Source organism: Condylura cristata, unplaced genomic scaffold, assembly GCF_000260355.1.
Source record: "Condylura cristata isolate star-nosed mole 26May11 unplaced genomic scaffold, ConCri1.0 scaffold00015, whole genome shotgun sequence".
Taxonomy (NCBI): domain Eukaryota; kingdom Metazoa; phylum Chordata; class Mammalia; order Eulipotyphla; family Talpidae; genus Condylura; species Condylura cristata.
Window position 1 is genome coordinate 28,983,111 of NW_004567116.1, and position 24,842 is coordinate 29,007,952.

The 24,842-nt window shown below is 45.8% G+C and overlaps 1 protein-coding gene across 4 annotated transcripts in view; it reads right to left on the reverse strand.

The window, feature by feature from the left end:
- INSC (inscuteable homolog (Drosophila)) overlaps window positions 1-24,842 on the reverse strand; it is a 119,171-nt gene that overhangs the window by 37,624 nt on the left and 56,705 nt on the right. For all 4 annotated transcript variants that reach the window (XM_012725593.1, XM_004683017.2, XM_012725594.1 and 1 more), the window contains exons 6-7: window positions 16,250-16,363; window positions 9,823-9,948 (exon numbers count right to left, since the gene is read on the reverse strand). In XM_012725593.1, the coding sequence (XP_012581047.1) occupies window positions 9,823-9,948; window positions 16,250-16,363 (240 nt within the window). The remainder of the gene's footprint in view (window positions 1-9,822; window positions 9,949-16,249; window positions 16,364-24,842) is intronic.

Below are 24,842 nucleotides of genomic sequence, written 5' to 3' on the forward strand. Positions count from 1 at the left end.
TATATATATATTAAAAAATAGGAAGAATAAAAGTTCAGTGGCTGGAGGGTGGTATGTGCACAGAACAGTGTGACCAGGCTAGGTACCACTGACCTGCACACCTGAAAATTTTAGGGCATGTACACTCTACCACAATAATGCAAGTTAAATGCCTTTTTATTAAGGTCACATTGGCTTATGACGCTGCCTCAGGTGCACTGCCCTATAATCTGATGTCCGCATGACAGTGTGCTCTGGGAGCTGGCCTGCTGTCACAGTGCCATGGATGCAGGGCCCCTTGGTCAAACAGCACTGCTGGCTGTGCCTCTGCCATGCCCTGCAGGACGCCGGCTGCCCTGCGGCACCGCTTGCTTCCTCCCCAGCCTCAGCTCATGACAGGTGCAGCAAGGAAAGGTACTTTAGCCAACATTTTACCTGCTGAGCTCACTGCTCCTCTCCCACCGTCACAAACACACACACACACACACACACACTAGCACGCACATGCACACGCAAATGTATGCAACATTCAGTCACATACACAGGCAGGTGCCTCCATGCACATACGCGTGCACACACTTACACACACAGAGACATCCCATCTGCAAGGCTCCAACTATGAACTTCCAGGGAGAGAGGTGCGCCTGCTTCTCTTCTGAAAACTAGGGAAACCCCCTCAGAGGAGACGCCACACCCCAGCCCAAGTAGCTCAACACTTCGTTCATCACATTTGTCTTCCAAAATCATTTCAGCAGAACAGTCACCAATTCACCAATTCAGTCACCAATTCAAATCAGAAAATAGAGACTCATGAGATTAGGAGCCCAGTGAAAAAGGAAGGTCTGAGGGTACAGCTTCTCCACGAACTCCCAACTGGGACATGGCCCATCTGGCCATAGGTGTGGAAGGAAGGAAGGAGGGAGGCAGAAGGGGGTAGCAATTTGTGACCAATTATTAGGACAAGATGGCAGAAGGGAGCTCAAGGCAAACCCCAAGTGAAGATTTCTGGCCCTCTGTCCTTGCTGAAGGACCCTCCCTCACTCCCGACCGGTCCACGCTGCTCACAGAGGCCCACCAGGCTGTGTCAGATGTCAGATAGCCTCAGCCCCACCACTGATAGGAGTGTGTGAGTCACTTTGCCTCTGTGGGCCTCTGTTCCATTGCATCCTCGGCAATGAGAAAGAAAGCACCAGCCCTCTGCAGGCTGTCTTTACTCGTCATACGGCAGCTGTTCCTGGTGTGCAAGCTCTTCCCTGAGGAGCCAAAGGGCGGGGTGGTGCCTTGCCTGGTGCTGGGAAGGCTAAGACAGTGCTGGGCCATGTGGAACATGGTTCCGGAGGGGCAGGAGGGAGGAAGGACACAGGAAGACTGGCCAGCCCCAGAGAAGGGGCTCCCTGCGATGTACAGGGGGACACACTGTCACACCCTAGCTGCAGCAGCTGCCCCAAGTTAGTAGAAGAACCTGTGGGAAGGAGAAAAATATAACCCACACTTATAACATGACTCCTCCTTTGCTCAAAGTCCGCAAAACAGGAATTGCTATCCACTTCTGTAGGGTGGGCCTGGGACCCACAAGGTACAAAGTCATCATACAGTAAGTGGAGACACTGGGTGTGGAGCCCAGACCTGGCGAGGGGCAATGTTCCATGGGCAGCTCCCCTAGAGGTCATTCTCAGTGTCAGATCCAGGAGTTTGGATCTGGTCCTGCGAGGACTGGGGGCTTCCCAAGGGTTCTGCCCCAGGAAGGATTTGGCTGTCTTAGATCAGTTAAGATTCACCCAGGAGGAAGCTGAGTAGCAGGAAGAAGGCTCTTTCAAGAAACCTTGAATTAGAAAATCTGCACCCCTCTTTGCATCCACCCACCCCACCCCCAACACACAGGAAGGGACACAGCCCGGGCCGGACCACCACCCTCAGCAACCTCCCCAGCTTCAGGCATCTGGAGGGGGCGCGCTGTCACTCATGACCGCCAGAGGGCGTCTCGGCACAGCGCATGGGACGGTGGAGCGCCGGGTGGATGAGTTTCGGCGGAGGCCCCAGCTTTCTCGCTGGCCGGACCTTGTGGGCAGAATGCAGGGACTGCGAGCCGAGCCAGCGGGCCTTGAGTCGGTCTGGGCAATAGTGGCCATGAATCTCAGCGTGCTTTGGGCTGTGTGCCTCATTTTGTTCTCCCCTTTTCCCCTCCTGGCGTCCTTCAAGTCTTCCACTCCTACTCTCAAAACAGATGGGGGGGGGGAGGGGGCTGGGACTGTTGAGAGGAAGCCCTGAGATGGAGGGTAAGGGAGGGGTGGAATGGCCCTCCCTGGTAGCGCAGCAGGTTAAAGCAAAGTGCTAAAGCCACTGCAGCGTGAGTTCTATCCCCGCCTGCTCCGGAGGTGCAGCAGACCTCTCCTGACCCGCCCGCTGCTCCCCTCAGCAGTGTACTTCCTCGATCTGCCTGTTCTGCTCCCCACTCTGTCTCTGGTGAATCCTCTCACCATCCCTGCGCCTCTGGCCTGTACCCCAGTTCGACATGTATAAATAATCTTTAAAAAAAAATAAAAAAGGGAGGGGTGGAATGAATGAAGCACGTTCCTTCCACAAAGCCCCATGGCAGTCCCCACTCCACTGAAAGTGCCATAGGTCCATCAAACTGGCCGGCTGACCTGGTACTCTGGGGTTCTCTGTGCAGTCCTAGCCCAACCCCAAGACAGAGAGAGGCCTATCTTGGGGCACCAGGGGTGGGGGAGGTGAGAAGCCTGGGTGGTCTATTACCCAAAAAAGGGTAGTGAGTTCTCCATCAGATGCAGTGCTTAGCTAAAGAAGGGCTACCGTCAAAGCAAGCAAAGACTTCCTGCGAACCCACAGCCCCTCCCTCCCAAACAGCCTCGAACCCACAGCCCCTCCCTCCCAAACAGCCTCGCTTATGTATTGGAAATGACTCCATGACCATGAGGCAGCTCTGCAGGGCAGGGGCTGGAGTGGGGGGCAGCAACCATTCCCCCCAGCCTCCGTTTTCCCTCTGTAAAAGAGCCATGGCCATCTCTCCCCATCATCCTTCCAAAATGAGAAAATTAAATGAGCAAAAGGATTTAAAACACCCAACTGGCTAACTTTAGAGGGGGCAACTATGACCTATTTCTGACCATCTCTAACCCTACAGGGACCAAAAACAGGAGAGAAAATCCTGTGGAAGAGCAGTGGAGGGCCACAGCCTGCCCTCTGCACACTCCGGCACCCTCATCTCTCCAGCCGGAGGATTCCTGTTCCTGGGTCCTGCCTGCTCGCTCAGGCAAAGCCCTTCAGGGTTCAGGGCATCCTTGCCCAGAAGCTGCCAGAGGAGCCTGAGGGCTGCGGGTGCGGGAGCCTCAGGGAGCAGTTTTCCAGCCCCACCGATGGTTGTCTGCTTGGGCTTGAAAGAGAGCTTCCTCCCCTCCCCCGCTCATCTTTAACTTCTTCATCGATTTTCATTAAAGTCTCCCCTGGGCTCCAACACAGACTAAACTCCTTATTTGAAAAAAATAATAAAATAAAGGAGAGGATAGGATGCTTCTTTGAAAGCAAGTTTGTCTCTGGCCTCAAGGCTGAAGAGGCAATCACTAGCACTGCCTTGGAGGTTAGCTGATCTCTGGCCCCCCATTCTGGTCTAGACCGGTAGGTTCCGGCCCCTCAGAGCTCCCAGGATGCAGCTCGAGCCTGTCTCCAGACCCGCCCCGCTCCAACCCCCAATCCCATCTGGGGACCTGGCCGGCCCCTGTCATTGCACCAGCAATGCCCTGATGTCCCTCCAGTCACGTGGCACAGCTGAACTCTACCAGGTGATTCTACAATCCCCAGCTCCCAAGCCTTAGGGGGCATACAAGGTTCTCCCCAGAACTGAAAAGGTAGTGACAAATAAGCTGGAAGGAGGGAGGAAAAGCAGACACGGTGCCCAGTCAGGCAGGCACCAGGCCTGTTGCACCCTTGGCAGAGGTGCTGTGTCCCCGTTACAAAAGAGGAAGCTGATTCAGACAGAATAGATGCTCCCTGACCCCCTTCCAGCCCCTGCCTCCTTCCCTGCATCCTCCCTTCAGTCAGGCCAATCCAGATCCCAGCTCTCATCCAAGGGCATGCCAGGAGGGTGCACCCCGACCAGTCATGGCAGGCTTGGTCACCTGCTCCCCCAGAGAGAGTTGGTCCGGACTTAAGCCATGCGGCTAGGCCCTCGCACCCTTATAGACCCTTGTTCTACCCCTCCCATTTCCTTCAAGGCAGGGCCCAGAGAACAGTGCCTCCTCCTCAAGGCTCCCCAATTCACTGAGCAGTGTGCTAGTAGAAGACTTCGAAGCCCCAGAGCCCACTGCCCGCTGTGGCGTCCCTCTGTGGGGAGCATCCAGCTCTGGCCTCCAATGGCCTGAGCCACTTCTCTCTATTGTCTATACAACTGCCCTCTCCCCCTCGGCCATCCCAGTGGGAGCAGGGAGCACAGCTGTGGAGGTCTTCCTGCCCAGAACCAGGACAGAGCCTGGGACAGAGGGGGAAATCTGCCCAGAACTCAGGGAAGGGAGTGCAGACCTCCTGAAACTCAGGAGCCCAGGGGATCAGGGGTGGGGAGGCAAGTGGAGTGGCCAGGAGGCACCAATCTCCGAAAAGCAAGAATGGAGCCTTGAAAGACCCCCTCGGGCCAGTGTGGAGAGACCTTTGTTGCACCCTCATGTTTTTTATTTTTGTAAAGATTTATTTATTTATGCATACTGAACTGGGGTACAGAGGGAGAGAGGGTTCATCAGAAACAGAGTGGGGAGCAGAACAGGCAGACTGATGAAATACACTGCTGAGGGGAGCAGTGAGCAGGTCAGGAGAGGTCTGCCGCGGATCACCTCCTTGGCAGGGCATCGAACTTGTGCTGTGGTGGCTGCGATAGCTTCATAGCACTGTGCTTTAGCCCGTTGCACCACCAGGGAGGGGCCTGCTGTGCCTTCATCTATAGCTACCAGCACCTAGAGCCTGGCTTCCAGGAAGCCACTCCCCAAGCCTTCCCAGAGGGCTACAGGGAAGACCAAGCGCTTCCCAGCAGAGCATCCTGTAAAGAACACAGGCTTGGGCCCTCCCTGGTGGCGCAGCGGGTTAAAGCACAGCACCAAGAAGCTTAAGCCACTTCCGCATGAGTTCGATCCCCGCCTGCCCCAGAGGTGACCACATGGCGTGGCAGACCTCTCCTGACCCACCCGCTGCTCCCCTCAGCAGTGTACTTCGTCGATCTGCCTGTTCTGCTCCCCACTCTGTCTCTGGTGAATCCTCTCATCCTCCACATCTCTGGCCTTTACCCTGTATAAATAAATAAATAAATCTTTTTTTAAAAAAAAAGAACACAGCCTTAAACTCAGTCAGACTTGGATTTGAACTCAAGCGCTCTGTGCCTGAGTGAAGGGGACAGTCTCTGTGTCTCACTTTCCCTATCTGGAGGCTGGAAGGGCTTCCAGACTCCACACAGCTCCAGCCCACCCAGCTCCTGCTCACCATGCCCTAGGCTTCTCTACCACATGGTCCTCTTCCCCAGGCCTTTAATGCTCAGTCCCCAGCGGTCAGCATGGGGCCTCCGGCCTGCCTGTGGCATCCTGCCTGGCAGTGCCTAGTACGCCTACATGCCCAGCTACCAGACACCTACTCTACCCCCAAGTCCTGAGAGGCAAATGTCACCATGCCCATTCACTGTTACAGAAACTGCACCTCTGGAAAGTGGAGTGACTTTCTCAAGGTGACAAGGCCAAGTTCATAGAGAGAGAGGCCCAGGTTCAAACCTAAGAGAGCCTGATCCTTGAGGACTGTGGACTGCCCCCTGCACTGGGCTACATTGCAGCAAAAGGGATGAAAGCATGGATTGGTACATGGACTACACCGTACAGGGCTGCAGGAGGGAGCGAGCCGATGAAGGAATGTGTGAAAAGTAGGTGAGTGACTGGTGGACGGAGGAATGCAGAACCAGCTCAGTGGCTTCACGAAAGAAACCACGACTGAATCTGTGACCGCACAGAAACCCCATTCCAGACAAGGCTCGGGCATCACGCACAGGACTAGAGATGGATGGGGTGTCTGGCGACCCGACTAGGCCCACTCCCCCACCGTCAAAGTCTGTGCGTGACTTAATGAACATCTTCAAGTTTGGAGAGAAGCGGCGGGACCACACGACAGAGATGAATTTCACCAAATCTGGCCCATTTCTCACTACCAATTAATTAAGGAAGGAGGCCAGGCCAGTAAATCATGAGAAGACTTGGAATTTGACATTCTCTAATTAGGCCATGAACTATGCCTGGTGAATGGGCAAGTGGTTGACAAGAGTCCTGGGCCCTGGCTCCCCCACCTGCCTTCACCCTACCATCTAAGCTGTCCTGACATGTCCACCTGCACCCTAACACTGACATTGGATAACATCATCAGAGCTTCCTGGACCAGTGATCAGAGCCAGGATTACAGGGATTACAGGGAGCAGGTGTGCAGGACACAGGGAAGCAGGGGTGGGGGGGGCGGGCTGGGGTATAAAAGAGACCCAGGCTCTTCCTTCAACACGTTTCTTTACAAGCAACATGATGTAGAGGGAAAAGAGAGTGAATATATCAGATTTGAGTCCTGGGTCTGCACAGTAGTTCCCAGTCCAGGCTGGCCCTGTCCAGGGCTCTTTAAAATGGGGGGGAGAGGGGTGGCTAGAGGGATAATCCCTGTGGCTTTGCAATGTAACTGCTGTTACATTGACTGCCAGAGGCCCTGCTCAGGACTAGGATTAAACTGCTGCTCCCCAACTTATTAGCTGTATGCACCTAAGCAAGTAGTCTCACTTCCTTAAGTCTCCCTGCCTTCCATTAACAGTGAAGGTAATAACATCACTCTTGGGACGGAGCTGTGGCAACAGTTAATGATGTGATGGAAGGAGGGGCTTGGCAAAGTGCTTGCACAATGCAAGTATCCAATTTGCTATTGTCCTTTTCATCCTTGCCCCAATGTCCTGGTTACTTGATAGGACAAGAATAAACTTCTCTTTTGCAGAGGACCAGATACTAAATATTTTTGATTTTGTGGACTATATCTCCTGGGACCACTTCATCCTTCTGCTGTAACTTGCAGACAACACTGATCAAATGAGCATGGTTGTGGCCCTTTAAGATTTTATGTGTCACAAAAACACTGATTCAAAAAGATACCCGCAACCCCATGTTTATTGCTGCTTTATTTACAATTGGAAAGACATGGAAACAGCCCAAATGCCCCAAAGTGGATGACTGGATTAAAAAGATGTGGTACATATACACAATGGAATATTACTCAGCAGTCAAAAAGATAAATACATGCCTTTTGCAGCAACATGGATGGAGCTGGAAAAGATCATGCTAATGAAATAAGCCAGAAAGAAAAGGGAAAATACCATATGGTTTCACTCATAGCAGGAGTATAACAGACCAGGGGAGAAAATAATAATAATGGACAATTATATACCAGAGACATTTTATGGGGGAAGAATGGGGATGGGATCAAAAACAGTGGAGGGAGAGAAATGCACTGGACTATGGTGATGGCACACGGGTGATCTGGTGATGGGAAGCCCATGGGGATTACAACTGGGATGGAAAAATGCACAAAATGATGTAAAAAGAAACTATTATATTATTTTTTTAAAAGATTTTATGTGTCAAAAAATTAATTTAACTGATTTTTCACGTGATGCAAAATATTATTCTTCTGATAATAAATATAATTTAAAAATAATAAAAACAAACAGAAACATTCTTAGCTCGTGGGCCTTACACACTAAAACAGGAAGCAGGGTGACTGATGTCCATAAGCCAACTTATCCTTGTCACTAGAAAATAAACCCATGAGGACAAGGGTGTGTGCGTGTGTGTCAACACTTTTCTCCCAGCACCCAAAGTGGGCCGATAGCAACTAGTCAATAAATATTTGCTGGTTAAATAAATTACAATTTGTGTGATTCTGTGCAGAGCCACTTCACTTCTCTAAGCCTCAGTTTCTTCATCTGTACCAAGGGGATGCATGCACCCTTTAGGCAAACATCAAATTAAATTAGAATGTGCCTGGAGTCCCTTTGCAAGTTCCACAGTTGTACCATGTAGTTTCTGTTTCTGAACACCAGGGGGCGCCTCGCAGAAACGTCTCTCTCAGCGCCTGGCAGGGACATGTTTCAGAGGGGCATGGAAAAATAATTCAACCTGCAGAAGCCCAACTAGGGCTCCTGTGCCAGTGAAGGCTTGGGGTGGGGGTGGTGGTTAAGACAGAGACCAGGCACAGCAAGAGCTGCAAGAACTGTTTTCTGCTCTCTTGGGAGTATTCATTACACCACGGAAGTACACTAAGTAGGGCTTTGGCAGATGGGTCCAAATTCTGGCTCCAAAATGACTATGGGATTTTAGGCAAGTCACCAAAACCAGCTGAGATTGTTTGCTTGTCTTAAAATGAAGCTGTGTACAGTGCTCACTGTCCTGTGTCCTGTGAGTGTCGGGGGCCAGTTTAGCACCACTACACAGTAGGCCCTGCAGACTGAGAGCATCAGTGTCTGACTCCCAGGCTGGAGCCAGCCCGTCTGCACTGAAAAATGTGCATTAGTGCCTTCTGGCTTTGGTGCAGCATCAGGATGGAGGAAGGAAAACTTGCCTCCAGTCTTCCCAGCTGTGCAGGTTTTCAGCTCTAAGCAAAGCAGCTCTGCTGTTCTTCTTCCCTGGATAGAAAACTTCCTGCTGTTCTGTAAAATCATTCAAGCTGATAAAGTCACAGCCTTAAGAGGACTAGTGATACCAAGTTGCTTCTATTTTCTCCTCACACCCATCCATCCTACCAACCAACATGAAAGAAGACCACAAACTCCATTTGGCCATTTTCTCATTGTATAAGGAAAATCTTTATGAGAGAGGGGAGTTGTTTGTTCAACAAGTGAAGCTGAGATGCTCATTGCATTTACGTCACCCTATCTATCTGATCACCCCACTTCCATTTAGCTATCTGAAAGAGCGTACACACACACACACACACACACACACACACACACACAAAGGCTTCCCATGCTACAGGAAGGGTGCACTTTGTCCAGAGAGCTGCAAGTACTGCTCCACCATCTCGCTGGGTGACTCAAGACAAATTACTTTCCCATGCTGAGCAACAGCTGTCTCCTCTGTAAATGACCAGCTTCCCATCCACTTCCATCCTCAATTAAACACACTCTCTGGGGCTGTGATCCTAATCTCATAATCTGTGTAGATTTAGAAAGAAGCACGTTGAAAGGTGACCACTGCCTCAGAGGCCAGACCCAAGTGAAGGGGACGAGAGTGTCGGGTGCAGGTTTTCTGGACCCGATGGTGGGACTCAGATGCAGTGGATGGGGAACAGTGTGCTGACCTCATCCCCATTCAGACCAGTCACAGGAACAGACTCAAGGTACCAGCCTTGCAAGACCACAGCCCTGCAAAACCACCTGGACACACAGGGTCTTTCTACTTCTCTTCCATAAACATTTTTAGTCTTTCCTTAAACCTCAGTTGAGTAATCCCCAAATGTGAGCCCTGACTTCTCCTGCCCAACCTGTTAAAGTCAGGGCCTACCTTGGGCTCAGATCTACTTCGGGGGAAGGAGTGCGATATCTGGCAAGTGTGGAGGGGCAGTTGGAGTCAGCCGTGTTGCACCTTATACAGGAAGTGCTCAGTGCCCCTCTGAGCCCTACCTCTCCTGGCCAAGCTCCTCAGTCCCTGTCCCCTGCTCTTCTTCCTCAGTCTAGACCCAGGAGCCCCGTCTGAATGATACATGGGAACGGAGAGGCTCAGAGGAGGAGCTCCAGAAGAGACCCAGATGGCCTCCCGCCGACCAAGCCATCTGCACACGTACCTTCTCCAGCTGGTGGACACCCTCCTCCACACAGCAGATGGAGGCCAGTGTGCGGAGCGCCTGGGGGTACAAGCACCGGAAACTGTCCTGCCTGCAGACCTTGAAGAGCGCCACCACCCCGCCCTCCTGCCAAGAGAAAAAAAAAAAATGTCACATTACTTCCTGGGTGACCCTTCCCGAGATGGACTCAAGAGCGACTGATGTCCCTCATTCAGCAGGTATGCGTGGAGTCTGAGGGGTGGCAGAATAGGCCACCCCGAAATACTCCACTTCAGCGTCTCACCTGTCCTGCCATCAGTTTCCCATATATTTGCCTTTCCACAATTCGCCGCTCCTAATGACTCAAGGGTTTTGTTCTTTTTTTTTTTTCCATTTTCTTGTTACTTCTCTAAAAACGTGCTGCTCATTTGCTAAAATGCCAAATAAACCTAAGTTTTAACCAACCCTTTGAAGTATTCGTCTCTGAGTGTTCCCATGGCTAAGTGTGTTGTACATGCTAACGTCCTTTTGTTTGTTCTTCTCTTGTTAATCTGTCTTCTGACAGTTCCGTTTATAGGCCACCAGTCAGAGAGCCTAAGAAAGTACTAGAAAAAAATAATTTTCCCTCCCATGCACACACGCACATCAGCACAGATGTGCTCCGCACTCACACGCTTCCATGCCCATTGGCAACGTGAAATGCTAGCTCCAGAAATGTCATCACCCCTGGGTATCCAAACTAGAGGTGGAATTTCCCAGTGCTTTTGAGGTAACATGGGAGAGCCATGGCAAGCATATTGGCTCCGGTTGAGGTTCAGTAACACTCAATGGAACTCCCAGATGCCTGGCAACCCACTCTCAGCAGCTCGCCTGCAGGCCAGCCTGGAGTCATTGGACAGGTTCCAGAACTAGCCTAAAGCAAGTGGGGGCACAGAAGCCCAGATGCCCACTGCTGGCTCCTGAAGCTCTGCCATCAACCACGTCACTGCCCAGACCCTGCCAGGCACCAGAGGAGGCGCATGAAACAGGAGTCTTATTTATATAAGTTCTATAATTTATCCCCTTCTAAAGCTCAGATGGCTGAAATAAATCACCCACCTACATGGACCTTGTTTTCACTCCAGTTTGTACAAAAAATCACCAGCCTTTCAGGAAAGAGCAGTTCTAAGTGAGCACAGTCTATGCTTTCAATTTTGTGAGAACCGTTCATGGAAATACCTTTTATCTTGTGGGGTTTCTAGGCAGGAGAAATCTAGGAGGACTTCTGGGGAGAATCTGGGAGTGAGCACTTGTCCTAACTGGATATGTTTCTCTAGAATCATCTCTGGAGCCCACCTTAGCTCTGGGAGTAAAGTGAGAGACGCAACAGCTCACACAGGATGTCCCACCACTGGGACATCCCCAGCAGAAGCCAGAGACCCATGTTCGGCTTTGCCTGTTTCCTCCTACTCCCCTCCACTGAGAGCTGAAAGGGCATGAGCAGGTGATTACCCTGAGCCTAGAGGCCCTCACCTTTACCTCATCGCTCTTGGCTCCGAGCCCACTGCACACTGTTCCCTAAACTGTTACAAGAGGAAAAAGGTAAATTCAATAACCTGTCAGACTTTTCAGGACTCAGAAAAAATTGGCACTGCCCATGGCTATGCTCCAGGCACTGTTCCATGCACTGGAGATGCACCTGTGAGAGGCCGGAGGCACAAATGGGAGCAACAGGGAGAGGAAGCCACATCCATGGTCCCGGAGCACAGGCTCACGGCGGTTCCACCCAGGTCTGCCCTTCCCTGCACGCCGCAAAGAGAGGCTCGGGGCCCCTTTCATTCCGAGACTCTGCTGTTTATTTCTGGGAGGAAAAAACGAAAGTGTGTAATTCTGGGGAAGTTGATAATTTGTGACATTTTATAATTAACTAAGAGTGATCTTGGGTTTTATATTCTTACTTCCTTTGGGGAATAGTTCATCTGGCATCTCCATAGGGCTGGAGAGTTCATTCACACAATCATTCCAAGGAGGCTGTTTATTATGTGCCACACTTTGCTGGGCTCTCAGTAGGATAGCCTCACCCCTGTTCTTACTGAGCCAAAGGAGACAATTTTAAAAGCAGGCATGGGGGTGCAAGGAGATGGTGGGGGTGGGGATTGCAGAAACACAGAGCAGGAATCAAATATAACCTGGGTCTGCAGATAGGCCAAAATAAATCTTTTGGGTTTCAAATGCCATCATCACTCAGCCCAAAGCATGTTTGGTATGAGACATGCACTTGGCCCTTTTGTTCCTGCCCCACCATTCTTGATGGCTGCCTTCCTGCTCCTTTCCCACGGTCTCTGGGACATCTGGTTAGGATTCCTCATCGAGGTTTTACTTAAAGACTCACTGAAGTAAAATCAAGATACTCTTTAGAGTAATAAAACAGAAACAGCAATCTTAAGTTCTTCCCAACCAGGCTGCTGGTCATTAATTAGCTCCCTCCAGATATAAGAGCATTAATGCACACTTGTGTGTGTGTGTGTGTATGTGTGTGAGTATAATGGATACTTATATTTAATCATATATATTGTGCAAATAATATTTCTATAGTGGAGATACAGACAGGTGTAGATAATGGGAAAAGAGACAATAGATGGTAGATGGATGGGTAGATGGATAGAGAGATAAGTAGATAGATAGGTAGATAGAGAGATGAACTAATAGGGAGGTAGATAGACAGACAGATATCTACATCTGGAACAGGCAATCACCAATGAAGCATGGTGTCAACACAGACTAAGCCAGGACCAGGATTGGTGTGAAAGCCCCTGTCTGGCTCAGGCTGAACCCAATACAACTGTTTTAGCCTCTGTCCATGTTGATCCTCCCCACAACCTTTCCCCAGCCCAGGAAAGATGGCCTTCTTAGTATTTTAAAGCTACTGGTAAGCCAGAAAGAGAAAGAAAAATATCGGATGGTTTCACTCATAGCAGGAGTATAATGGACCAGACGAGAAAATAACAAATATAATGAACAGCCATATACCAGAGACATTTTGCAGGGGTGGAGTGGGGAATGGGATCAAAAATGGGGGAGTGGGGGGGGGGAGGGAAATGCACAGGATTATGGTGATGGCACACAGGTGACTTGGTGATGGGAAACCCGCGGGGATTACAATTGAGATGGGAAAAAAATGTACAAAATGATGTAAAAATAAACTTTTGTAATAAAAAAAAAAAGCTACTGGGAGAGGAAAAGGGGAAGTCCTGAATTCAGACTGAAGGAATTCAGGTTCAAATCCTAGCTCTGTGAATAGCTGACTTGGTCTAAAAATGGGGTCATATTCCCCCATGGGGAAAGCATTGAGTTAGCAGAGGTGAAAGATCCCAGCACCCAGTTCTGGAGTGGGTGCAGGTCTGGTTAGGATGGCACCACTGTTGGGATGGCTTCATCAATTCATGAAGAGACTTGAGGGGGGAATATGAAAGGGAGAGAAGGAAGAATTCCACAAAGGATGTGAGAGGGATATGTTCTGGGGACCACTCCCAGGCCCCCACTGAGGCCCCAAGAACAGCACTCATCTTAGAGCAGAGCCAGGAATTCCTGTGTTAGCAGAATCACACTGTTGGCAGGAGCCTGTTTAATTTTATAGAAAGCTCTGGGCCCAGAGCCCAAGGGTCTAATAGTATGAATTATTCAGAAAGACTTGAGATAAGCTGCCATAAAGCTGGAGGCCACCATGGAGGGTGCAGGCTAGTGGTGGTGGGGAGTGGTGGGGGAGGGAGACATTTCAGCTAATCATGGAGGAGCTCTCTGCAATCTACACTCAAAAGGGATGAGTTCAGGAGTGATAATGGTAGCAGACAACTATGGGACTATGGAAGAATGGAAGAAAATAATTCATTAATTAATTTAAAAAAATTTTAAAGGGGTGGAGGTTGCCACCACCTTAAGGATGGATAGCTTATTCCTTGACTTATTCCTTGACCTCAGACAGGCTTCCCTATGTCTCCTGGCGTAGCTTGGATAGATGAAGGATTCAAAGGCAGACAACTCTGGACCCCAAAGAGGAGTAGGGAGACCTCTGGAGTCAAAGGATAATACAAATCTTTAAACAACTACTGGTTATAGTTTTTGAGAGACCAAATTTAAGTGGAGGAGAGTGGAGGAGTTAAGGAAGGGGTCCTAGTCCAGGTACTTCACCCCTACTTCCTACCACTGCAAATGTTGGGGATCAATATTTTACCAGAGGTAGGTCCTGGTCTCCAGAGGACATCAGCACCAGTTTCTGCCTAGATGCCTCTCTGCACTTCTGGAGGTGGAATGCAGTCGGGGAGGAGGGAGGAGCCACAGCAGTGTGCAGCAAGGCCTGACACCTGAGTGCCCAGGCTGGGAACAGACACCAAGCGCTTCTGCAAAGACTCCTTCCCAGGAGACCTTTAAGGCCTGTTCTTTCCAAAGCCTAGATCACCTTCAGCCCCGAGACTGTCCTTCAGGACAGTCCTGCCTCTTCCACACTTCAGACCAATCCATACCGTCAGCACAACCCAACCAGGATTACAGAGACTGTAACTCATTATGAAAGGGAAAGATACTCATTATATTGAAAGAGGGGCAGCTAATTTTTGTTTAAAGTTTACCATTAAGCAGATTAATTCATTTCTGCTCAGAGACTGGGGCTGTTCTCTGACCCCAAAGCACAGAAAGAGACTTTTTCAGAGTCAACACTCTTGACCAAATTGAATGATTAAACCTCAGAATCATTAAGAAGGACAGACCTTACACTATCATTACCCCAATATCACAACATTCCAAGTTAAATTCACATAATCACCCAAAAAAAGTTGTGGTTCCTCAAGCAGCACACTAGAATCACCTGAAAAATTCAAATATTCAGGCCAGACCCCTCTCCAGACCAAATTAATCCAATCTAGAACATTCTCAAAGTTCTTATTGACTGCAACGTACACATGACCACCTTTTGGATGAAGAACTTTAAGGGTAGAATTGAGCCAGAAGTATCTACTGTGGACTTCAGGGCCATGAACTCTGAGCTAAAGAGACTTCAGCTCTAATTCTGATTGATAACATCAGTCATGTATGATCTTGATTAAGTCCCTTAAATCTTCTCCTCAGCTCTAAGTGGAAACAACAGGACAAGATAGTTTTTTGATTTTCAAGACATGATACCTGCAGGGCATTATAAACAGTGGCAGAAATATGCAAATGTTACATACTGTGCTCTTACATACAATTCACTTCAATCTTAACCCGTGTTGACAAGCATTTGCTTTGATCTAGATTCTCTGCAGACTTAAACCAGTGATTCTGAGAACATACTCATGACTAGAACTGGTAGAATCCCAGGTCTTAGCCAGAAACCAGTAAATCTTGAGTGGGACATAAGTATGTGCTTTCCACAAATTCCCTAAAGGATGGTGATACAAAGTCATTCTTGTAACCACCACGTAGGAACATCGTTATACAATTGGCATCTTATGTCAACAGAAGAACATAACTTTGCATCCAGGTGGAACACTCGTTCTATCCTTAATGGTGATGTCATTTCTCCAATAAAAAAAGTGAAACTGGGCCCTCCCTGGTGGCACAATGGGTTAGGACGCAGCACTGCAAAGTGGCCACAGACACTTCAGTGTGAGTTCAATCCCTGGCCCCAGAGATGATCCATGTGGCGTGGCAGATCTCTCCTGACCAGCCCACTGCTCCCCTCAGCAGTGTACTTCATCAGTCTGCCTGTTCTGCTCCCTATTCTGTCTCTGGTAAATCCTGTCACCGCCCCTGCACCTCTAGGCTGTACCCCAGTTTTGTATGAATATGTTTAAAAAAGTGAAATTGACACAGATCTAGTGAAGACCTGAGGCCACCAATTGCCTATATTTGCTCTACTTATTTGAACATCAAATGCAGGAACAAATTGATCATGAAGCTCCCACATGAAGAGAGATGATAAAGCTTCTGAAGGCATCAGCTTTTTTAAATCTCAAGTGTGAAATAAAATCAGTGGAGCTGGCCCTCCCTGGTGGTGCAGCGGGTTAAAGCACAGCACTGAGAAGCTAAAGCCACTTCCGCATGAGTTCGATTCCCGCCTACCCCGGAGGTGACCACATGGCGTGGCAGACCTCTCCTGGCCCGCCCGCTGCTCCCCTCAGCAGTGTACTTCATAGATTTGCCTGTTCTGCTCCCCCCTCTGTCTCTGGTGAAGCCTCTCGCCGCCCCTGAGCCTCTGGCCTGTACCCCAGTTCTGTATGAATAAATAAATAAATCTTTATAAAAAAAAAAAATCAGTGGAGCTAGCCACCATTATATATGGAGACATGGGGCCCAGTGAGGGATGGTGACTTTTGCAAAGTCATACAGCAAATGCTAGAAGCAGGAGAGACTTTGAGTCAACTCTTCCCACCAGGCCAACTTCCTCCCACTCTTCCCAATATTGTCATTTTAGCTCCTAACCTGAAAAACTCACCTTAGCTATGATGCGGCACAAGGGAGCTCCCTCCTGGGTCAGGCTAAACAGGTTCCCTGTAGTGGATTCAGTGGTGTAGAGATTGTCTGAAGCATCGATTTTTCTCACTAGTGCCTAAGAAAAAGAGAACAAAGTCTGCTGATTATCACCTCCAATACCCTCCACTGATCTCCCTTAAAGGAATACTAGTAGGTCCATGCTCCTAAAAGTCCCTGGAACCTATAACCTGCTCCATCAACCACCCCACTATGGGGGTAAGGAGGTTCTAGTTTGGGGAAAGGCATGAGTCAGTGTGGAGCCTGAGCTATATTTCAGAAACATGGGATAATTTCAGACACCTGGGTTGGGACAACAAATGTCACCCTGTTCCAGTAGGTAAGGAAATCAGCTCTCAACACTGATGGACCCAGCAATTCTTAATGGAGACAGTCACCTTAGCTAAATTAACAAATTTTCAAGTTGAAAGCTAGTGTCATTACAGCTATGTCCGAAGACTGTTCACATTTGGATGGCTATTATCCAGTGGCGAGCTCTGCCTGGGTATGGACTCTGGGATTGCATCAGAAGAACTCTACAGTAGCGGATTATTTGAACAACACTGACATTGGGTAGACAGCCAGGCCAAAATAATAACACCCAGAAGCTGTCAGAGTGAGCAACTGAGAGAGGTATGAACACAGCTCAAGACTGAGAGATCTAAGACTATTGGTGAGCAGAGAGGGAATGACCGAATATAAGACCCAGAGAGGACAGGAAGCAAAGAAAATGGAAAATTCATCAAGAAGTAAGACATGAAGATTATTCCTAGAAGAGTTTAGCTTATTTCTGGGAAAAAGCTTTTCACAAATCTTAAAACACTTCATAATCAGCCATTTGCTTTGAAGCATGTTATTCTTTGATTATAGATGATTCCTACCTGTTAATTGCTAGTTGAGTTTTTTTGGGAACAGTGAGGAGATAGAGATGGGGGAGAGCTGCCTGGGGGTCTCATACAGAAATCTAAGACCTCTAGATGTGGGTGTTCTAAGCAGCCATTACGCAGTGTCTATTGCCATGTTTATTTTGAAATATTAAAATGAATGGGTTTTTTTATTTTTGCTTTTGTTTTTAAAAAGATTTAATTATTTATGCTTACAGAACTGGGGTACAGGCCAGAGGTGTGGTGGGTGAGAGGATTCACCAGAGACAGAGTGGGGAGCAGAACAGGCAGACTGACAAAGTACACTGCTGACGGCAGCAGCAGGCAGGTCAGCAGGGGATCGAACTTGTGTTACAGTGGCTTCCACAGCTTCCTAGCACTGTGTTTAACCCACTGCACCAGCAGGGAGGGCCCTGAAATGAATGTTTTTAAGGAAATATGGAAGAGGCGTTTTAAAGAAAATGTAGTCATTAAATTCTAGTGCCAGTTTGCCTTTTTTTTAATGCTCCGTGTTGATGGGGAAGCGTGAACTAGTTAAAATCATGGCTACTGGAGCCAAACTTCCCAGGTTCAAATCCTGCCATTTCTACTATAGCAAGTAACTTAACTCTTCTGTGCCTCAGTTTCCCCATTTGTAAACAGTGGAAATTACAATGTATATTTCTTACAGTGGTTGAACTCACCTCTTAAGGTTGTTGATATATCTAAAGGTAACTAACACAAAGAAAATTGTTAGCAGTTACTCTTCTGTGACCTAAGACAATCGAGATAAAACCCCAAGGCCTCAGATCCACTTCTGCAAAATTATTGAAATTAAGGGTTTTTTTTCCTACTTCATTCAAACTCAGAATTTTCACTTATATAAGATATGTTAATTCTCTGCATACAGCAAGCAGTTTTAGATTTAGTGTTTCATCAAACCACATTCAATACAAAACTCTCTCTTAAACATGATCGAGGCCTCTTATAAGGTATTTTACAAAAGGTATAATTAATGACCAAGATTTGTCACTTCAAACTTTCACCATAAGCTTGCCTCTTAAAACCCTTCCCCATCCTGACTAGAAGCAGTTCTGTAAGTGACACTAATGTTCACATGAAGATGCAGATTTCATATATTGAGGTCCTGTACCTCAGTGATAATTACCTAATGTTCCTGATTAGTGTTTGCACTTGAAGCAAATTAGTGCAATATTAAACAATTCAAACCCAATGTCTTTTGCAATCATCTACTAATATTAGGCCATTTAAGTCTGAGAATAATTGCTCATTAATGTCTACACATATATACCATAATTACACCTCAGATATGTCTCAGTTAATCAGTTCCCTGACAATGAAAATTAGTAAGTATCCTGCTTCTGAGGAGAAATTTGGAAAGAGATGGGTTCAAAAGCTCCACTGGCATCATCAGGGCACTAACTACCACAGTACGTCAGAAGTGGGAGGATGTTTGTACGTCTTCTATCCAACCCTCATTTACAACTGAGGAAACTAAGACCCAGAAATCTGACCAACGTCACCCTTGTGGTACATGGTAGAATTGGACCTGAACCCTGTGAATCCAACTTGCTGGTTTCAAAAGTCAGTGAATCCATCTCCTCAGTGTTGGCAAGACCTCAGCAGGATTGACAGAGACAGAGTCTCAAAGCAAAAAATGACAATGCACCACACTGCAGAGGGCCTCTGCAGCACAGTTTCCATCTGCAGCCACAGCACTCTGCCCCCTGGTAGCCAGAAGTCTTTGAAGAGTTCAAGTCCAACTCAGTTCTGCATTGTGCCAAGTCTCTTGACTATCACACCTGCTCTGCCACACCTGCTCTGCAGGTTTCCAGGCCTCCTCCGCCTCCAACCCTCCATCACCCCCCCCCCCTTGCCACCTTTATCTTTCCTATGCATTTCTTACTGAGTGCTACCTTGGTATCAGCTTCAAACTAACACAGAGTCTAAAGCCAAGTTTTTTTCAGAAAGTTAGTGAGGGATGTTTTAAAAACATGCTTCACCCTATATCACAAGAACAGTGGTGATAGGATGGAAAGAAAATGCAAAAAATGGAAACAAAACAATGAAGGTGGGATGATTAAATGATAGATATGTTTTATTGAGAGAGACTATATATGTGAAACAAAGCAATAAATCTCAAAGACTTGGTGAAAGGGATAAAAACAATAGTTAAAGGGATATATACAATTTCACTGCCCTAAATAAGCAAGTAGAAAAGAGGGACATATTTTTAAATTTTTCTCAACCAGAAGTGAAATTTGTCAAGTAAAGTAAACTCCCAAATAGCAGCCAAGACTGAATTCCTCAAAAGGAACCAGGAAAATATCATGCAATCAACTTTGTGAGTTCACAGCCAGACATAGTCAGTGCAGCCATGCAGAGGGGTAACATATATGTAGCAGATTAAAGATGGTCACCAATTATCTGTTACTCCTTCCATAAAAAGTTGAGTTCTAATTTCCCGTTTTGAATTTGATGGGGTCATGGCATGCCTAATCGAAAGAAACTAGTACTTGGTAGAACTTTCCAAGTCTAGATCATTAGAAAATTTGAAGCCACCATGAAGACTTCTTGGAAAATTCTTTTCAGAGTCCTGAACTGTCATGGAAGAAGTTTGGTAAGTCTAAGACTGCCATGCTGGAAAAGCCATATGTCACAAATACTCTTAGCTGAAACCAGCTGCCAAACATCCCCTCCAAGATACCACACATGTGGTGAAGCATCCAAGGACTCTCCAAACTATGTTGAAATCACCAAGTTACCCCTGTAGATGTTATTCCATCAAGCCCTGCCCAAATTATTGACCCTGAAACTTATGAACCACAATAAATATGATTCTTGTTGAAGCTGTTTCTAATACCTTAACAGCATTTTAAAGCACAAAAGAGGATTATCAGGATCAGCATGTGATACTCAAAGCGCTCTACTAGGTAAATTTCCAGGGGACAGTTTTAGAAAATGTGGAAATAGTATTGTGTCTAACCTAAGAGAACATAACAGAAAGATGTGTGAATTAGGATGCTGAGGAAAGACACCCAAAAGTGGACATATTAAAGAGGAACAGACAAAGTAATAGCCAAATCCAAACTTAGCTTAGCTATTGGTTTGATGGGAAAATATCTTTTGGTGGGAATATCAAGTGTAGGAAGGTAAATGTGGAAAAGATCTAACAGATCTGGAAACTTTGGGGCAAACCCAGATCTTGTTTTATTCCATTTCTCTCAATAAAGGAAATCTCGTATTAGTGGGGTTTCTTCTTCCTTTTCTTATTTATTTATTTTTTTTGCAAAACAAAAGAATGTGCCAGAAAGGAAAAAGAAGTCAAAGTGGAAACACTGTAACAATGCAGCAAAGTGTTCTAGAATATTCTATGAGATGGAGAAGGAAAAGTCACATGAAAAGCAATAAACTGTTAGAAGTTCTTCTAAGTTTCCCTGATAGGAATAAGGGATTAACCGAAGGAAACAATACATGAGAGGCATTGCTCATTACTCAAAAAAATAAATGAAATAGCAAAAAGATATGCCACTCAAGGCTAAACTATTCAAAAGGTATGGAAAGGTGGTATTTTAAGAACAGATGACAGAGTTGTCCTCACTGGCTCATAAGGAGACAAACTGCAGGAGCATCACAAGGAGTCACTCCCCATAAACCTCAAAACTGAGGTTTGAAGATCTAAACAATTCTCTTATAAGAGGCAGGGACAAAACCACTGTGATATAAATCTACAAAGCCTATATGGGCATTGCCAAGTTTTGGTTTTTGTTATATTTCTGATTAGTTCCCAATAGAGTTTTGAAAAATATGTGGGTCCTTGTACAATTTTTAATTTGACAGGTGAAAAATTTCGCTACAAGTTTTAAAACAGTGTTAGAAAAGCTATAATTCCCAATAAATTGTAAATATTGACATAAAACAACACCATTTTAAATTTATCTGAAGAAATCTAAAAACCAAAACAACTAGATACAATCATCATCCACTTATAAATACAATAATAATCTCTTATTTTAACATTTGACTATCCTGTATCTTTTCCTTAAATTTATATTTCCGGGCCTTCCCTGGTGGCGCAACAGGTTAGGAGGACACAGCACTGCAAGTGAGCAGAAGCTGCTTCAGTGTGAGTTCGATCCCCCACCCCCACCATCACCAGCCCCAAGAGGTGACCCACATGGCACGGCAGACCTCTCCTGACGGGCCGCTGCTCTGCTCAGCAATGTACTTCGATGATCTGTTTGTTCTGCTCCCCACTCTGTCACTGGTGAATCCTCTCACTGCACCTGCACCTCGGGCCTGTACCCCAGTATACATAATATATCTTTTAAAATTTTTTTTATATTTTCACTCTAATTCTCCCTTAGATTTTTATATTAATGTGGTACATTTTGGCTTTAAAGTTTATTAATCACCCTTAAATGTGTCATGAAATTTAAATTTTTATTTCCTTTGATGATAAAGCTTTTAAGTCGTTTAAAAATAACCTCTTCTTGGTTGAGTTATTGTTATAATATTAGCAATACAACTGGTCAAAATAATAGAGAGTATAAGTTTCATAAACAATTACAACTCACAAAAATTTTATTCTCTTCTCCTGAGATGAATTTTATCCTTTATAGGACTGCTAATTCATTCATATATACATAATTGAATATTGGCTTTAAGCTATATTGTTTAGATGTAAACTCTGTTCCCGTAAATCCATAGAGAGAAATGGGAGCTGTATAACCAAAATGTATAGCCAAATTGCTCAATTTGAGCATGCTCTGAATTACGTAATCACATGGAGATCTATTATCAAACACTATTTTTAATGGTCTGCCAGCTGGTAACACCTCTAAATTGGTAAAAGCAAAGAATTGGAAAACATTTGCCTTGCAAAAGCATTTGTCGCCCAGTCATTAGAGTCATTCATTCACTATCTCAATTTCTGGGAAGAATTCCAAGAGTACTTTTCCAAGATTTATCAAATAACTATTAATTATACCCATTACTTTCACTTAGATCACCTTGGATTATCCAAATTATTCAGAAAAGATTAGGAAAATCAAAATGGCATTAATCTCATTGCCAATATAATACAAAAATAAAAAAATATTTTTGTTATTTGAAATATGTTGTATCAAAACCTCAAAGCTCCAACTTTTTGCTGATTTAATTTACAAAAAATTCCGTCCTATAACTTAACTGGCAGAGACAGGCCATTTAGACAAGCAATCAACCAGGTCAACTCTCTCCAATAAAGACCTGATTTCATTTTTAATTTAAAGATTTTTGAAATATGTTTCAAGAAATGATATGAAAACTGAGAAACAGTTATGGAAATCATCTTCTAAAGGCAATGCTAAAACATTGTCAACATTAAAATAAAGTAGACCTACAATAAAATTTTATTTATTTTTATATATTATATGACCAAGCTAAGACAATTTACTGAATTTTAATACCACAAAGTAATGTGTAGTTAACAATGCAAATTCATTATAAATCTAAGGATATGATATTTTTAAAAAGCATTGCATTCTTTCCAGCAGATAGGTATACTATGTATTGAGCTACAGCATTCATCTCAGGGAATGACTAAATAAGATCTAAGGACAAAAAAATTCACAAATTATATAATTGTTTTCCATTGCTCTCATCAACAAACTTCCCTAAGTAATTAAAGAAGGAAGAAGGTATTTATTCCTTAAATCTAACTAATCCGGGCCCCCGCCAGTGGTGCAATGGGTTGGGACACAGCACTGCAAGCCAGCCACAGCCACTTCAGTGAGAGTTCGATACCCAGCCCTGGTGGTGACCACATGGCGCGGCAGACCTCTCCTGGCCTGCCCCTTCTCCTCTCAGCAGTGTACTTCATCGATCTGCCTGTTCTGCTCCCCGCTCTGTCTCTGGTGAATCTTCTCAGTGCCCCTGCACCTCTGGCTTGTACCCCAGTTCTGTATGCATAAAATAAATAATTTTTTTAAAATCTAATCCAGCTGCTAGCAATTAATTTTGTCTTTTGTTAACAGGAAGTAGAAATTAGTATAAATATTTCATAAAATGTTTTCACAAAGTAGACTTTAACTACTTTCTTAATAATCTGTATCAAATTTGGGGGGAAAAATCACATAAAACTTGTAGCTGGCCCTCCCTGGTGGCGCAGCAGGTTAAAGCACTGCACTAAGAAGCTTAAGCCACTTCCGCATGAGTTCGATCCCCGTCTGCCCCGGAGGAGATCCACATGGCGCGGCAGACCTCTCCTGGCCCGCCCGCTGCTCCCCTCAGCAGTGTACTTCGTAGACCTGCCTGTTCTGCTCCCCACTCTGTCCCTGGTGGATCCTCTCAGCCTCCGCATCTCTGGCCTGTACCCCAGTTCTGTATGGATGAATAAATAAATCTTTAAAAAAAAAACTTGTAGCTGTGTATTTTATTCAATATATATTGAAAAAAATTGGTCCTTATCAAAAATACCCTGATTGCATTTGAAAGAATCAATATCACTAAACTTTCCAGTCCTTCATTCTGCAAAGTTGTTTCTTTACAACTAATGACAAGAGGAACTGAGAGGAACTGCTTGCACTTAAATATGTGTTCCCCAAAAGTCATATTTAGTGTTTGATGTGCCCTAACAGTGTTCTCTTTGCTTAACTCTAAAGAGATAGTCCTCAATAACCAAGCACAATTTGAAGATAAATGGTGGTGGAAGGGATAAGATGAGCTGGAAACTTTCATAACCACCCCCTATACAAAGATACACACAATCATGTCTTACGTAACAAAGTCCCTACACTGGCAAAATACAAAATTTCTAACACCTTTCTCAACAGATACCTGTTTAAAACATGGAAATAATTTACAGGGGTGTTAAGGTTTGTAGGTGATGAATGAAGTCTTCTTCATCTCGTCCCCCACTCTCACTCCATGCTTTCTGCACAGCAGACTGTGCCCTCTAAGATTTCAGAATATACCTGTCTTGCCCCGACATCTGTGACTGGCCGCAAGAAAGACGGGCAGGAGGCAGAAAGGCTGAGCAAGCAGAATTTATTGTTCCAGGGCAGCAGCTGAGACAGAGCCCCTGAAGTGGGGTCCTCAGCTACTGCCAGCCCTATAGGGGAGAAGAGTCTCTTATATAGAGTCTAAGCTCAGATTCAAAAGGGGTGACTCATCATTGTGTCCCTTAATGTAAGGCCCAGTTCATTATCACCTCATCTAGTCCCATCCTGGATGCAAGGCCCAGTTAATTGGATGCAAGGCCCAGTTTATTACCGCCTTATCACCCTTGATGCAAGGCCTAATTTATTACTGCCCTTATCCAGTCCTGTCAGTAAATCTCTGCACTTGGTCACTCCCAATAATACCTTTCTTTTGGAAAGAAATAGAACAGCTATCTTATAAACTCTGTTTATTATTAAGAGGATCATTTTTAGGAAAGAAGACAAGAACGGGTTTTTTTTTTTAATTACATGTGTTTACATTTCCCTCGGACACCATTGGGCAACTAGAGAAAGTACATTTAAAGTGGTTTGAAGTTGAAGGTCCTGAGCAATTCATTGAATCCACATATGCAGCCTTGGATGGCAAGAAATAAGCATTCCAAAGGGAGCCAGAAATCTTAAAATGTTGAAAATGCTGCATGGGAAAGAATGCAAATCAAGAAAGCCCACATAAAGGAATTACAACCGCCTT